The sequence below is a fragment of the Lagopus leucura genome, unplaced genomic scaffold (assembly GCF_019238085.1).
Source record: "Lagopus leucura isolate 7727_CA_CO unplaced genomic scaffold, USGS_WTPT01 Super-Scaffold_100157, whole genome shotgun sequence".
NCBI classification, from domain to species: Eukaryota; Metazoa; Chordata; class Aves; order Galliformes; family Phasianidae; genus Lagopus; species Lagopus leucura.
This window is the reverse complement of record NW_024962334.1, coordinates 44,341,308-44,357,446: the sequence shown is the minus strand read 5'-3', so window position 1 is coordinate 44,357,446 and position 16,139 is coordinate 44,341,308. Positions and strand designations below refer to the sequence as shown.

The window sequence follows — 16,139 nt, the reverse complement described above, 5'->3', positions numbered from 1 at the left end:
TTACAAAATGCACATTCCAATGTTACAGATACTTAAAGCTTACTACACATAACCTCAGTAAAATCACCAGCTCCTGCAGACCGTTCAGATGACTTTTTATCTCCAAAAAAACCCAAGCCCTGTATCCAATTATTTCTGTAGATTTAGAACAACCACTATTAAAGGCTTGGTTGTACAAGACTGAAGACCTTACCTAAGACCATGAGGTCTCATTCCCATGGTGCTCATATCTCCTGGAAATTGGGGTCTACTGAACTGCCCATCACCAGGAAATGGCCCACGTTGATCCTTTGAGTATACTGTGAACCTTGGCCCACCTGGAGGGACAACAGAGGATCTAATATTCCCAGGATACGGAGGAGGAGGGCGGTTAAAAATCTGATTTAAGTTGTCTTGCTGCCAGTGCTGGAGAGGAGTTGCATGGGGAGGAGCTGCTGGATCCTGCAAGGCTTTTTCCTGACGAACTGCATTCTTCTTCTGCTGTTGTTGTTGTAGAATAATTTCACGTAATTTCTGTCGCTGTTCAAGAAAAAAAAAACAAAAATCATTGTGCTGGACTTTGCAGATGACGTATTTTGAAGTGTTACACTCTGCTGCTTTAAGCTTTTGGGATGAAAGAAATTCTTCAGTCATTACAGGGAAACATTATACTGCCATAATCATAGCAGAATTTAGGACTGGGATTGCACAGTGCAAGATGATGGTAATATAATTTTATCTCCAGACCTCTTGTAATTAGCACGAAGCTTCTTTGCCAGCTAACAGAAGCAACAAACTCTTTCCTCTATATTACCTTATTTACTATAGAACTTTAACTTTGTGTGAGAAATACTGGCGATTTTTTCTGCTAAATCTATTTCCTGTTGCCCCTTCCAAATAGAAGACCAAGCAGCCTCCTACACGTTGAATGTAATTCTATGTCTCAGTAAGAGCTGCTTGCCAAACATTCATTGATAAAAGCCTGGAGCAGAAGAGCAGTTCCTGCAGAAGAGCAGTGACCAACAGCAGAAATAACCTCAGCATGTTTGCTAGCCATCTGAAAAGTTTGATGTCTGGTCTAAGATCACTGCCTACACCCTCCTCAATCTGTGAACAAGTCACTGACGATCAGTTCTACAACTCCTCTATTACAGGATTAATTGCCTATACAGAATTAATTGTCCTTTCAAGGTGCTGCATTCTCATATTGTAGATAAAATCTTCAATGGCTTTGGCAACAGCTTCACTTCTTTTTTGGATTTTGTCCAAACTTCTTAAAAATTACCAATGTTTTTATATTTCACATTTGCATTATCCAGAGAACTGAATGAACATAGAAAGCGAACAGAGAATTCTACATTACACACCTACGTTTAATGTCAAACCAACCCTTCAAATATTTCACAAAAACGGGGGAAATATTACTTCTGAACATTGGATGCCATTAATATTAAGTATTACTCTCACCTGTCGTAATTTCTCAGTGTCTGCTTGAGACATATTCATAGTATTCTGTGTATCCGTTACTCCTGTAGTGGGTGCTGGGCCAGGACCTTGTGAAACTTTGGGGAACTGCTGTCCTTGAGAACTCATCGGAGAATTTGCAGATGCACTGAAGTTGCCCTCAGCTCCAGGCCGTGACTGTTCAGCAGCATCGTGGGCTAGTTGACCAGTTCCAAAAGATTCTGGCTGAGGTCTTGGAGTCATCGGTGGTTGATCATAAAGATCGCGTGCTGGAGCAGAAGGACCATGGTTAAATGAATCTGTTATTGCAGGTCCTGCTGATCTGGGAGTTTGAGAACACGGGTCTGACGGCCTGACAAAAGTGCCCTGCAACCTGCTCTGTGATGTCTGCAGGAAAGGATCTCTGTTTGGTATTAGACCTGGTCTTGTCATTGCAGGTCTGTTAAAACTCTCCGGTATTCCTGGTCTTGGAGTTGCTGGTTGCTGAGAATAAGGATCGTTCAGAACTGGCCTTGGTGTTCCAGGAGGTTGAGCGTATGGGTCAGAATGTCTCTGATTTGTTGGGGACTGAGCAAACAAATCCGCTGGCTGTGCAGGTCTTGGTGTGGGTGGTTGCTGCATATACGGGTCAACTGTGGCAGGCCGAGGAGTTCCTGGAGGTTGGGCGTAAGGATCAGCAACTGGCCGAGGAGTACCTGGAGGCTGGGAGTAAGGGTCCTGAGAAGCTGGCCTTGAAATGGGTCCAGACTGAGGGAAAGACTCACTCTGCTGCCGCACGATCCGGGGTGGATGGGCAAAAGATTCCTTTATTGCTGGATGGGGAGTAAGAGGAGGCTGGCTGTATGGATCGTTAGACTGATTATGGGAAAAGGTATCCACTGGCCTTGGTGTCAGCGCAGGCCTTTCATATGGATCAACAGCAACGCGCCGTGGTGTAGCTGGCATTGATGCATAGGGATCTTGTGGGGACTGAGGTGGGCGCATGGGAGTTTTAAAGTGTCCAGGGCTCCCATCAACAGGAGTAGGAGTAGGAGTCAATGGTGGCCGTGCATATGCATCAGCAGAAGTTACTCTCTGTCTCTGAAACGTATCAGTTCTAGGAGCTGGCTTAGTGAACGGATCACTGCTTCCAGCTGCTAAAGGAACTTTCCCTGACTGATCCATAACCATGGGTGATCTGGGGACTCCCAGTGGTTTGGAGAACTGATCTGAGGTCATAACAGGCCTGGGTGTGTCTGGCGGCTTTGCATAGGGATCGCTGCTACTTGGAGATGAAGAACACGAATCCCTGACTGGTGAAGGCCTGCTTCCTGATGGTTCAGTTACCTGAGCAGGCCTGGATATAGATGACTGCGGTGCGCAGGTATCCAACGGTGCGATGCTACCTCTTCTAACAAAGTTCTGATTACTGGGGGCTGGTCTAGGTGTTCCTACCATTTTAGCATATGGATCCATTGGGGAAGGTGGTCTTGTGTTTGCGGAACCTGGAGAAAACATCTGTTGGGATGATGTTTGAGGAGTCTGAGACTGAGACAGCGAATCATGTACCGGGATTCGGGTTGGAGTAGGGGGTGGTGCTTGTGGTTTGAGGAACACGTCATCAGATGATGCTGAAGTAGGTGTAGCAGGTAGCTGCTGCTTTGCAAATAGATCCTTATGGAATGTTTGCTGTGCAGGAGACATGCTGCCACTGCCAGCCTGAGGTGTTAGGGGGCTCTGGATCCCACTGCTGGGTGTGTCTGAGCCAGACTGGCTCAGAAGCTGTTGTGAACCAAACTGCTGCTGTTGCTGCTGCTGCTGCTGTTGCTGCTGCTCATTTTTCACTTGCTCAAGCTTCTGTGTGGCTTCTATTTTGGCTTGCTGCTTACTTTTTTGACGCATTTGCTGTTTAAAAATCATAAAGAAAAAGGTTGTCCTTTTACACACATATATATACATAAACAAAATCTTTGATGAGTAAAATGAATCAGGAATTAAAACTTCTGGATACACTAAAGATCAATTATGAATAATTGTAAATTGTAAATGCAAGAGAGCAGAGAGCATAGCTATTTGTCAAGTTCAAACACCTTGACAAGCACCTTGATTGCCTGGGAAGAAAATTTCCCAGGTTGCCTAAAGAGCAGCACGGCTTTCCAACCTTATGCTCCAAAGATGAGTACCAACAGATGCAGCACTGATGGAGGTAAATGAGTTCCAAGAGACAAGCAGCCTAACTTGAAGCAGCAAGCTGCACAAGTTACTGCTATACAGGGTATATAAAAACAAACCACTGCACCAGCTAGCCATACAAAGGAAGAATAACCTATCTCCACAGTAGGTTAAGATTTAAGAGTCAAAGCTTTCCAACAAAATTTTCCAGCATTTACAGGCAGCTTCCTTTCTGATAACACCAATTTTCTTCCACAACACCTGAATTTATACTCTTCTACAAAGAAAGATTGAAATTGATTTTATTAAAACAAGATTCCAACAATGCAATAAAAGGCAGGAAGAAAAATGACAAAAAGCCCTAAATGCAACACACCTGTCTGAATTTCCACTCCTGCTCATGTTCTGATTCCCTCTGTTTTAATGGATCTTTAAAGAGGTCGGAGTCAATACGTGAGCTGGGATCAATGCTATCCTGTTGCTGTTGCCTTTTCATGGAGTCATTTGACATCTGTACTTTATTGATGCGCAAAGCAGCTCTATTATCTCTGGCTTTTTGCTGAAGAAAGAGAAAAAAGACATGTAGTTAGTCTCATTTTCTTTTGCTAACTGTGAAAACTGCATCTGTTATTCCTACAAAACCTAAAATGAAATTACTTGTAAAACATTTTTGTTTTGTTTTTTAAACACGCACGGGCTTGTGAAAACTACCTTATTATTATTTTTACAACAAACCCCAAACCGAAAATACTTCATTATCTTTAGAAATCTTACATTTAAACTAACACACAAAGAGACAACTAAGGAGTTGTCAGCAGTAGAGGTGTTCTATGAGTCTCTGTTCAGGTACTGTGCTGTGCCAAAAAAGCATGAATCTCACCAATATACCTTTCAAACTGCACACTGTGGTGGTCTGAAACCCGAAGATGTGAGTACAGCAGATGATGTTTGGATCAATAAAGACCAATAATGTGAAGAACTTCAATGACAAGAAAAATACAGTCTACTCCATTAAACAGACTCTATAGATCTCAATCTGTGTTAAGCCAGTAGTATAAACACAGGATATGGGCTTGTGCATCAGGAAGAATTGGATGAAAGAACAGCAATTCCTCTTCAATGAGGCATTTCACAGCTATCCTAACACTTTAAAACATCTAATGGAAATTTCAAAGGGTCTGTTTTACCACCAATATAGGATGTGACTCCTTTGCTGAATCAAATCCTCATATCTTTTCTACCTTTTTTACCTTTTTTTTTTTTTTTTTTTGCAGTTTTCAAGTGGTGACTGCCTGGTAGAAAAAGCTTAAACTCTTCCCTCCAACAAGAAACGAGGTGCGGTAACACAGATGAGAACAACAGGGCAGCAGTAATATTCCTGCCATTTCCTCTCTAGGTGTAAAGATTATGCAAGTAAGGAAAGTAAAAAGCCTACAGTGAAAATGTAACAACACATTTCTTAGTTTTATTTCTAAGGTAGCCTTCATCCCTTCTCAGCTGAAAGTTCCTCAGTTCAGGCACTCAAGCAGCTTCTTGTGTGCACAGTGCTACGTACAATAGAAACAGCTGCAATGTAAGAGTGCACGAACTGTAACATCTGTGAGGAAACAACTTCTTTGTACTATGCAAATACTCAGGCACATGTCTGTGCAACTGAGTGTTCCCATTCTGCAGACAGAGAGGAAATAATTTTTGCATCTATTTCTTGGGTATCCACTAGGAGAATAGGACTGCATTTTTCCAGAGCAGTGAGGAAGGAGCATTCAGTAATAGCAATAATAGTAAATTGATAAATGCCTGGATAAAAGCCTATCCTTTTAGGTCAATAGTTTCTTGTAAATGCTACGTGGAAAGAATTTTCAAGATTAAATACAAGAAATGATACAGAGGTCCAAAGTTGCTGAAGTTACAGGTCTGAATAAAAAGCAAAATAAAGACAGTAACTAAATGATACAGAGAGGGATTGTTCCAAGGGTTTCAGAAAGATCAAGACCCTTGGTCTGGGTATGCATTTCTCACACTGATTTTGGAGTAATAACTCATCCCCTAAAAGTTGTCAGCAAGTTTGGTTTTGTTTGTTTTTTAATTTGGACTGGAAGACATCATGTTGGTATTGCTAACCTGTGTGCCATCAACATACATACATGGGGATCAGATTTGTTTATTAACAAGACCATGTTGGAAAAACATTGGGCGTGGGGTAAGAAAAAGACTGAACACATAATCCTGCAGAAGTTTACACAGCGAAAATGAGAACAATCATCCAGTTGCTGTTGTGATGAAAGAAAGAAAAGAACCAGGACAGGATGAAGATTAACAGCATATTAAAGGAAAGCACATTCACCAACAACGGTTGTCTAGATCAAGAACAATGAAACTAATACAGGTTCTGAGGTTTGGATGAAAAGAGGCTTTAACAACAGGTGTCAATAGGGTACAAGGGTCACCAATTCAGTGGCAGTTCTACAGAATCAGGAATCAGCATTCATGTACTCCAGGCAGCTGCTTCAAGTATCTGAAATTGCTTGGCCCAAATATGAAGAAAGTGAATGGCTCTGGTGAGAACAGAGGTGCTTGAGCTCTCCACAACATGGAAGGTATCAAAAGAATTTCCATTCCAGACATAAGAGAGGGGAGCAGTAAGGCAAGAGCAGAGGAATAAAAGAAAACGAGCTAAGAAGAGATATGAAGCTCTGCTACCTCTGGAATTGGTAGTTCAACATGTGAACAACTTCAGCAACTCAAATGGGGCCAGAACGCAAACACTAATGAGAGAGGAAGACAAAAGAGAGGAAGGTCACATAATAGTTTTTTATTATCCTTATGAAGAAACTGGTGAGGTCCTATGCAGAAGGAGACAAGGGCATGTAAGGCTTGAGGCACAAATCAAATGTAGCAAAGAGGCAGTGAGAACAAACATTCTCATCTCATTTAATGCCTTTATCTTGCACAATACTACTGTAGTTTATTTCAAGGTTGAAAGGCAAGTGAACTTCCACTAACCCTAAACGTATTTAAAAAAACAAAGGAAAATCCCACAAATGAAATACATTTTTGCTGAAAGCTTGCAAATGAAGGAGGTGGTTTTTCTTACCACATATGGAGCTCTCTCCTGCGAGCTTGCTTTCCTCCACAATTTTGCAATCTGCTTCACTCTTGTAGCCCAGTCTGCAAAAGTAAAAAAAATCTGTTAATATGAAAGGCATTAATAAGTTTATTTCGTACTATTTCAACTAAAGATGTATAAATTTCCACATACTATTTAACTTTGCTAATTCACTCACCTGGGAATTCTTCCTTGAGATTGGGGAAGTTAATATTTGTATAGAGAACAGGTGCTACTGTCGCCATTTCACCCAACGCTTCTTCTTTTTCCCACTTAAGAGTGCTTCTTTGAGCATTGGACATTGTATCACCTTCACCTTCCAAAGGTGGAGCAGATGGTGCCCATGAGCTGTTTGGATCACTTACCATTGGATTGTATGCTGGATTCTTATCCCTGAGAGATGAAAAAGGAGTTTTATTTTGTAAATAGATTTCTCTCAATATGCAAAAACAATTAGCACAGTACTTATTCTGCTTGCCATCTTACTACCCAGCAGACTCCAAGAATATAGTTTTTATAGTAGCTCTCAATAACCAATCAGTTAAGCACTAACAGTATCACAGTACTAATAACACCACTATCATCCAAGCGATAAATGCTAAGCAGTGGCTGTTTCTGACTTCCCATCTTAACATACCTGGTATCAGCATATGGTTGTTGTGTTATGGGAGAGAAAGTGCCCAGGCCACCTCCAGGAGTCAGAGCTGTATGAGGGAGATGAGGGTTAGGGCCAATCAGACCATTCATAAGTGGCACTCTTGGAAACGCACTCTCTCCTAGAATGACAATTTTAAATTATTATTTTGAAGTGTAAATACTTTTTAAAGTAGAGGACAGAATGTGTAGTGAAGAAGGCATGCCTCATCTAATGAAAAACTAATTGCTTTCAAGTTCTATAGCATCACTAAATCAGTAAGGTTGGAAAGGACCTACAAGATCATCCGGTCCAACCATCCATCCATCACCAATAGTTCTCACTAAACCATATACCTCAACACAACCTCTAAACATTCCTTGAACACCTCCAGGGTCAGTGACTTCACCACCTCCCCAGGCAGCCCATGCCAGAACTGACCTTACAGTTTCGGAAAGGTTTTGAAATCAATTTACTTTGGTTTGCTATAAGCTTGTGTTCTATTCTACCAGATCACATCCCTGCGCAGATCTATTTCTGTCTGAAAAATTAAGGCTTTTTTAACAATGGGATTTCCAAAGCTATTGCTCTAGCCTGCACTGCAGTGCCATATCACACTTCATACTGATGTACATTCCTAAAGGCTAGTGGTCTGTATTTTTGTTGTTATACCCAGATACAGCTCTGCAACAAAGAAGAGAAAAATCCATGCTGCTGCCAAGCACCACACATGGATCAAGTTGCTTTCAGTCTTTACAGAGTTATGATTAACCACCTGAATTAAGCACTTCCTCTTCTGAGACAGCAGCATACCGAAATAAGCTTCATTATCTATTAACTCTGGAATTTGTAACTGATAAAAAGATACACCTAGTCAAATGAACATCATCACTGTAATTAAATGTCCAGCCTAGCGATATGAGGGCAAATATTTTATTTATTTGATCAAAAAATTAAGCAAACGTGGCATGAGCAGATTTATACCAGCAGATGGTCTTTGCAGATGTTCCTATAGAGAATTAACATTGACCTGTGTGTCCCTGTCACTTAAATGAAATCATAACTGTGTTCTGAATATTTTCCTAAAAGCACAACAGCAGATCAGAAATCTATATATTCACAGAGAATATATAAACACACTGAAACATTCTCCCATGCTGGAGGTCATTATCTTCCTATTTACAGGTGACATAAACTACACAGAAAAGTTTAGTTGGGATGAAAGTAATTCATCAGACAGCATTTAAGAGAATATGCTATATCATAGCATGCTGTAACTGTGAAGACCTGGCAAGCAAGCAGGAGCCAGGCCTCTAATTCATGCAGGAGGCTGATAAGTCTTGATGAGAACGGAGTGTTAATTTTATTTGAAATTGCTGAGACTTGATACAAGCTTTCCCATTACTGAAGCATGTATCTCATAGAAACATGTGGATCATTACACAGTAACTGAGCAAGTTGTAAATCTAAAACTTCGTAACTGCAGCAATTCCCATAGGGAGAACCTTAAACAATCCTACAGAGTTCAAATGCTGAAGTTATCTCCAAGAACCCAAACAACTAGGACTGGTACCGATACCTGCATTATCTTTTGCTTTAAATCACCTCATTATTTGCTTTAAACTGTCTCCTTTCCAATAATTTTTGTCATCTTTCCTTATACAACCAACTAGGAAACCAATCATTTCTCTTCTTATGATTAATTCGCAGGTGAAATCAATTTGCACACCACTTTTTGTAGTACCAGTACTGCAGAATGGGCACTCCTTACTTGAGCTCAAGGAAAGCCCACTAATGGTGATGTGTGATGAGAAAAGAGTGCATCTAATTATGCTCATACATACCCCTAAAAACCTGCTCTACTGGTAGCAACAACAAGTCAAATTAGTCTGCCTCATGCTTTCAATATAACAGTAGCAATATGCTGTATCAATTCATAATAATCTTAATAGCAAGAAAGAGGATAAATGATGTATTTCAAAACTTCTTAGCCTCCTCTTTATTATTTGGATAGGAATAGTTAGCATGCTAAACTGAATTCTTAAACAAAATTAAGGCTCCCTAAACGAAATTAAGAATTAGCAAATCACTGTCACACAGACTTTCTTATTACCCTTGAGGAGGTACTCAAAGGTAATGAAAGAGCAAATGCAGAAGAGAACACATGCTTTATTGCAGACAATTTCAAGAATACGAAAGTGCCAGCTTAAATAAAAGCTCCAACACATCACACAAATCTAAAATAACTGTAAGTATATTTAAGTTAGCAACATTTACCTGCACATGAATCACATGCTGCCTTTCAAGCAGTTTCAGAAAAATGTTCCATATATTATCAACATCAGCTTCCATGAGTTAAGAATAGCAGGAAGTAAGACATGCCCTACTTTCATGTCAGTATTTAACAGATGCACAACTCTCCTGACTAAGCTGCTGTTTCTAGAAGTAACAAATGAACATACCCTGACTGTGCAAAGACATTAGCTGTGGTGGAGGTGGAGGCTGTGGCAAAGGAGCTGTCTGTGTGGTTGCTGGACTTAGAACAGCTGTGAACAGATCTTCGACATCTTTTCCTCCCAGTTCTGCAAAAACACTGTGCATGAGTTGGCTGGCATTGCTTATAAACTGCATCTTGTAGAAGACAACACAGATTTAGAGTACATACCTGGGATTTTGTACAATTTGCCAAGAATAGCACCTGTGCAAATTAAAAATATGGGATGAGTAATCATAAAACAATGCAATAAAATTAATTGTGCAAGCAAGAAGGTAGCAGTATGTGGGTAGCAATGTGAGTTCAACAACAGAAAGCATTTTCCAGAAGAGTAGATCAAGAACAACAAAAAATTACCATCTGTGACCATTTTGTCTAGTTCTGGACTGAGGATTCCATCCAATTGTTCTTCACTCAGTGGCCGTGAAGTTGGGTTGACATTTGGCTGAGGCAGAGAAGAAGGATCATCAGAGATGGGACCAATGTCCAATCCAGCTAAGGAGGGAAGAACACAAAGTTAGACACAAATACCAAAATCTACTGATTGAGAATAAAAGGTATAAAACATCTTTTCTCTAGATGTGAGCTATCAACTAAATGAAGACTTCCTTAAAACTTGAAAGGAAAGGAAAAAGAAAACATTCATTAGAGAAAAGTAAACAAATACCCCCAGCTATACACTTCCAGTTTACTGTATTGTTTGAGGAATGTTGATTGAATGGAACGCAACTGGAAGAATGGGAAAACTGTGTTGAAATAAGACAACTGAGTTCAGGTACAGCATCTTCTGAAGCATGTAGTTCTCAGTAAAAAGTTCATTGTAATTATTTTTCACATTCTAAAAACAATCACGCTAGCAGTCAATATGCTTTATTGTGTACCTCCAGTTTCACTCCCACACATTCTTACATATTACATTAAATTATCTACCGAAGTGTTCTTGAAGTGTGCTCAGTATCAAACTCTTCACAATAGTTTCCATTTCAAGAACAACTACTGAATATTGTAAGTTACAACTAGTGATTTGTTGATCCTGACAAAACATAACTTCCTATATAAATTTCATAGCATCCCTTACATGCCAATACAACTCTCAAAAGAGAAACATCTTTGGAAATAAAACTATACACTTCAGTATTTAAAATATATCTCTGTATTAAACACCAAATAAAAATAAATTTAAAATAATGAAACATGCCATTCGACTTATTGCCAAATTGTGTACTGCGTAAACTGATGAATCATCATCCAGTAGAAAAAAAGATATCCAGTGGAAAAAAGATATCAATCTAACTATTCATGCTTTAATATATTCACACTGTTAAAATGCTTGTAATTTACTAAAGATACCACTATGATAAAAACAATACACTACTTCTGTAAGTAATATTATACAGCGACAGCAAGAAAACACATGGCTTTGTATCATGAAAAACAAAACCTCAGGAAGGTTTCCAAATACTGGCAGCAAAATTTTATGCAGTACTTTACTAAATGCAGCGTGCAGAGGTCACATTAGACTCAAACAATACAGAAAGAGTGGAAAATGGAAGCATGAATTAGTGACACAGTAAAGGAATGCTAGTTTCTACACATGCAGTTCTTTCAGCTAGAGTCACTAGGAAAGGTGACTACTTCTAACCATGGATCATCCATTGTTTAGTTTCTTACCAAATGGGGAGGGTGAGTTCTCAACCTGGAAAGTGCATAAATCAAGACCTACAGGACCCAAACCAGATAAAATGGATGATTATAACATGAAAACAAAACAAAACAAAAGTAAAGAAAAAGCTTCATGCTGAAAAAGCTACGCAGGTATGACAGACAACAGCAGCTACTTTTATTCTCTCTTAAGCAGCAAAGCAAAGAGACAGGTAAAACAAAATGTTGAAGAGGCTGTATAGTTGTTTTGTTGGCTTTTTGTTTTCAGTTGGGTTTTTTTTGGTAGAAGCCAACAAAATCATCTCAAACCAAGGTGTTTTTAAAATATGAAAACTGTATCTGAAATAACCTAGAGCATAATCCATAGGTATAAAACAACCACGTCTATAATGTAGAGAAGAAAAAGAAAGCAAATACCAGAGAGACCTCATAAACCCACACACCTGAATGATCTCCAGACTTTACCAAATCATCAGAAAGGATTCCAAGAATGTCATCATCGGTATTTAAGACTTCAGAAAGATCAGCTAAGGGGTCATCGGTGCTACCTGTAAGAGGAACAAAATAAAATCAACCAATTGTGGCAATTTCATGTTTAAATGTGACTGTGGTGATAAATGAGAGCTTGTGCTCTAAATTCAAATATAGATTTACCAGGCTAAAAGAGCCCTTCTAGTGTGCCATGCTCTGCAGGTTGCCCTGAAGTGAGAAACAAGTCTCACTTGTTTGTACTGTAGCCATGTTCAGAAGCCTAAATTCTTCAGTATTTCTGAGTACAGTAAAATCGATAATGTGAGTCAGTCATGTGGAAGGGAGACTGGATGGACTTAAGGGAAAAAAAGCACCACAAGATCAAATGAGAACTCAGTATTTAAGATACAAAAGCCTATGAAGGCAAAGAGTCAAAAGAAGTGTTTTGTAAAGGAGACAGCTAACAGCAAGAGAACAGAGATCATAGAACCATAGAATGGCCTGGGTTGAAAAGGACCACAGTGATCATCTACTTTATGTGCAGGGTCACCAACCAGCAGACCAGGCTGCCCAGAGCCACATCCAGCCTGGTCTTGAATGCTTCTAGGGATGGGGCATCTACAACTTCCCTGGGCAATCTGTTACAGTGTGTCACCACCCTCTGTGAAAAACTTCCTGCTAATATCTAACCTAAACCTTCCCTCTCAATTTAAAACCATTCCCCCTTGTCCTGTCACTATCAATCCATGTAAGCAGTCATTCCCTCTCCTGTTTATATGCTCCCTTCAAGAACTGGAAGGCCACAGTGAGGTCTCCCCAGAGCCTTCTTTTCTCCAAACTGATGTTAGTGACCTCCTCTGACCTGCTCCAAGAGCTCAGCATCTTTCTTGTACTGGGGTCCCCATGCCTGGACGCAGTACTGTAGATGGGGCCTCACAAGAGCTGAGAGGAGGGGGACAATCACCTCCCTTTCCCTGCTGGCCAGCCCTTTTTTAATGCTGGCTCATGTCCAGCTTCTCATCCAACAGGACCCCTAAGTCCTTCTCCACATGGCTGCTGTGTTTGGTTCAACTTCATCACGCAGGCTGGTATCTAACACCAAGTGCACACAGTTAATATCTTCACTTGGCTGGTAGGCAGAGGACTGACTTTATCTGTCTTTTAACTGAATTCCTGTCTGAAGTCAAATAAATACTAAAGAGAAAAAAGCCTTTACGAAGGAAGCACCAAGACAGTACCAGTAGCCTTCAGCACTTCTGCAGTATTGGATGCTGTGGTGCTTTTCTCCACAGCTTGAAAACTGTTCCTAATAATTCAACTTCTAATTTGAATATAAATACACTAAATAGCCAGAAAGGACTAAGGTGAAAAATGTAACTGAAGTGTTTACCATCCATTGTTACAAACTGACTGTGAATAAATTCAGGCTTTAAGTTAAAGGGCTTCTAACTATTAAGGCAATCAGATTCTGTAATGGCCTTCCAATGAGTTTAGTGGGTTGTAAAAAAGCTAACTGCTATCACAATGGAGCTGGTTAAGACTATAAAAATACCGAGGGCCAGTGATAGAGGAGGCTAGGCTCCAGGATCCATAAGTTTCATACTATACATTTCATCTAAAACATTTTTTTTTTCTTTTTTGCCAGTTTTAATTCAGCGAGTGCTAATTATCTTGGAAATAACTAAATCCCTTTAGTCAGCTGCTTCAGATCACAATCAATAGCTGGTTGACATCTGCTGCCAAATAAATAGCTCAATACTGCTCATTAATTTGACTCTTCAGAACTGAGATGTAAGCTAAGACAAGGCTAAAAGGAGAATAAGTTGCTTGTAATGCAGGATCTCTAACAGAGCACTGTGCTACTGCTAATCTCATGATCCCGACTCCTCTGATGTATTTACTTTAAATGTTCAAAGAATAAAAATGCCTCTCCCAAGGCTGCAGCCACCCTAACGTGTTTAATCAAACACTACCTACCTAGTTACAAAATACCCCAGCAGCACTGGAATCAGTTGTGCAGACCCCTCTCTTTTTGTCCAGGAGGAATTCCCTTAGCATTCCTTCTCATTTGCAGATCCTTCACAGAATACATCTTGCCAAGAGGTATTTTATTTATTTATTTATTTTTTAATGAGGCACAGCCAGGTAAAGAATCCCAAGAGTGACACAGGGAGTCCCCAGAGCACTCAGGATCATCATCTTTACCAATGAGCCAGGCACTTTGGAGACCTGGTGCTCCCAGCAAGTAAGCCTCTGCACTCTGCTCCAGTGCTCTTTTAAATGAATTTAAGGCTTGGGACCATGTAAAATACACACATTGGTGTGCCATTCGTGTTATGGGAGAGATTAGTCTTATAACTGAAGATACAAATTGCAGCCTCTTTACCAGACAAAAATCAGAGCTTCAAACATTGTAAACACTAACTAGTAAGGTAATGAAGACTCAACACTCTTCTGGCTGCCATCATTACTGGCCAAAACTTTGGCTACCCTTAATGAAGCTCTAAGAATAAATGGTCACAGAATGTCATTGAAATACACTGTAAATTCATTAGGAAGCTGAACACATCACTGTTAACTCCTTCAGCCCTGTATACATGCTGAAAAGCAAAGCAGATTCAGTAACCTCTTCAGATGTTTGAGAGCTCTTTGGAAGATGAACTTTTTCTAACCCTTATCTCTGGATTCAATCAATTAGAGTTTCCCAGAGAAGAACAACTTCCTTGTGGGAAAGATCTATCCAGTTAAGCATGGACTCTCACCGAGTTAGCAATCATTGTGACAAAAAGCACTGCAGGAAAACAACACAGCAACAACATGCTCCTACCACCTCCTGGTGCAGTGAACAAAGCAGGTCTGTGTCAAACTGATGAAAATAGCACAGGTGCTCTTTTACTGCTCTCACCACCAGTTCCTCTGCAATGCTAGCCAGAAGGGACAATGTGACTGTTGCTAGCTCAACAATTAGCAAATTTATGAGGGTCTCCATCACTCTAATTGCATCTGGCTCTTCCAGACACGTGGATCCTGTTGTGGAAATGACTGTCTTCCACATAGTCACAGCAGAAGAGTTAAGAAAAATTGCACTGGAGCCGATCAAAATTGGCAGATGACTTCACCCGCTGGCTCTCCAACTGCAACAAACAGCTTTGTCTGGACACAGTTTTGGCCTGAATTCCTAACACTGGAGATATCACTGCTGAGAACATTCCTATGGCCAGAAAATACTGTCCTTTGAGCCTCTCATATAAAATGGGAAAGACAGTAGGTTATCCACTTCAGTGGTTGCTAGTAATTTATTTATTTTCTAATAACCACATCCTTATAATTTATTTCTATATAAAAATAAGATGAAATTATGAAGTTTTACAACTTTGTTTATTCAAAGAACATGTTTTAAAAAATTCTCCCTTTTTAATCTCCTTTTTCTTGGAAAAATAGAACATTACATAAGTATCAAATTTGTACAATTCTAACGCTTCATACTATCATACTACACGAACATTAATGACTTTAACCACGCAGTTTGATATGCTGACAAAGACCTCTGAATCTGTGTTTCTTCAAAGTATGCCGAGGTGAAAAAATGTCCATGTAAATACATTTTCTTGCAGAGTTGGAACCAATGAAATAAAGACTTTGAAACACTTCTTTTTGAGTGGTTTCCCCTTAAGGAGAATGTAACCTTTGTATTCTCTATTACTCACAATTTCCAGTGTATAACAATCAATGCTCAATTATAATACAGCCTTTTGCTTTTCATATAGCAGGCTTTCGCTGTGTAACAATCTCAAATAAACGATCTCTCTGCAAAACACTGCTGGGTGTTGGAAACTTTAGATGGAAAAAGATGCGAGGATAAACTGAAGTGTGACAAACTAACCCACATAAAGAAGAACCAGTAGCAGTTAAAAAAAAAATACAGAATGGTAAGACACCTCTAGCACAGAGCATATACTACAAGCCATTGAGAAAAAAAAGTATGTGGAGAAAACAGTAAAGTTTTTAATTGTTCCTTTCCATGACACTGTCCTTTCAGCAGTACTTGTAACCCTCTGGCTATCCGCAGATCTCTTAATAAAATCTCCAGCAAAGATTTGCAAGAGAAAGCAAAACCAAAAGATTACCCAGAGGCTATAAACTGTACCTTGAAAGGGTTCTCGTGTTCAGAAAGGACA

The 16,139-nt window shown here is 39.8% G+C and overlaps 1 protein-coding gene across 1 annotated transcript in view; it reads right to left on the bottom strand.

Annotated features, from left to right (window-relative positions):
- Window positions 1-16,139, bottom strand: part of KMT2C (lysine methyltransferase 2C) — a 186,312-nt gene that overhangs the window by 27,768 nt on the left and 142,405 nt on the right. Inside the window, 11 exon segments of the mRNA XM_042889179.1 lie at window positions 194-519; window positions 1,447-3,327; window positions 3,971-4,153; window positions 6,689-6,762; window positions 6,879-7,093; window positions 7,338-7,476; window positions 9,797-9,916; window positions 10,000-10,032; window positions 10,186-10,323; window positions 11,500-11,547; window positions 11,934-12,038. Coding sequence (XP_042745113.1) covers window positions 194-519; window positions 1,447-3,327; window positions 3,971-4,153; window positions 6,689-6,762; window positions 6,879-7,093; window positions 7,338-7,476; window positions 9,797-9,916; window positions 10,000-10,032; window positions 10,186-10,323; window positions 11,500-11,547; window positions 11,934-12,038 — 3,262 coding nt within the window.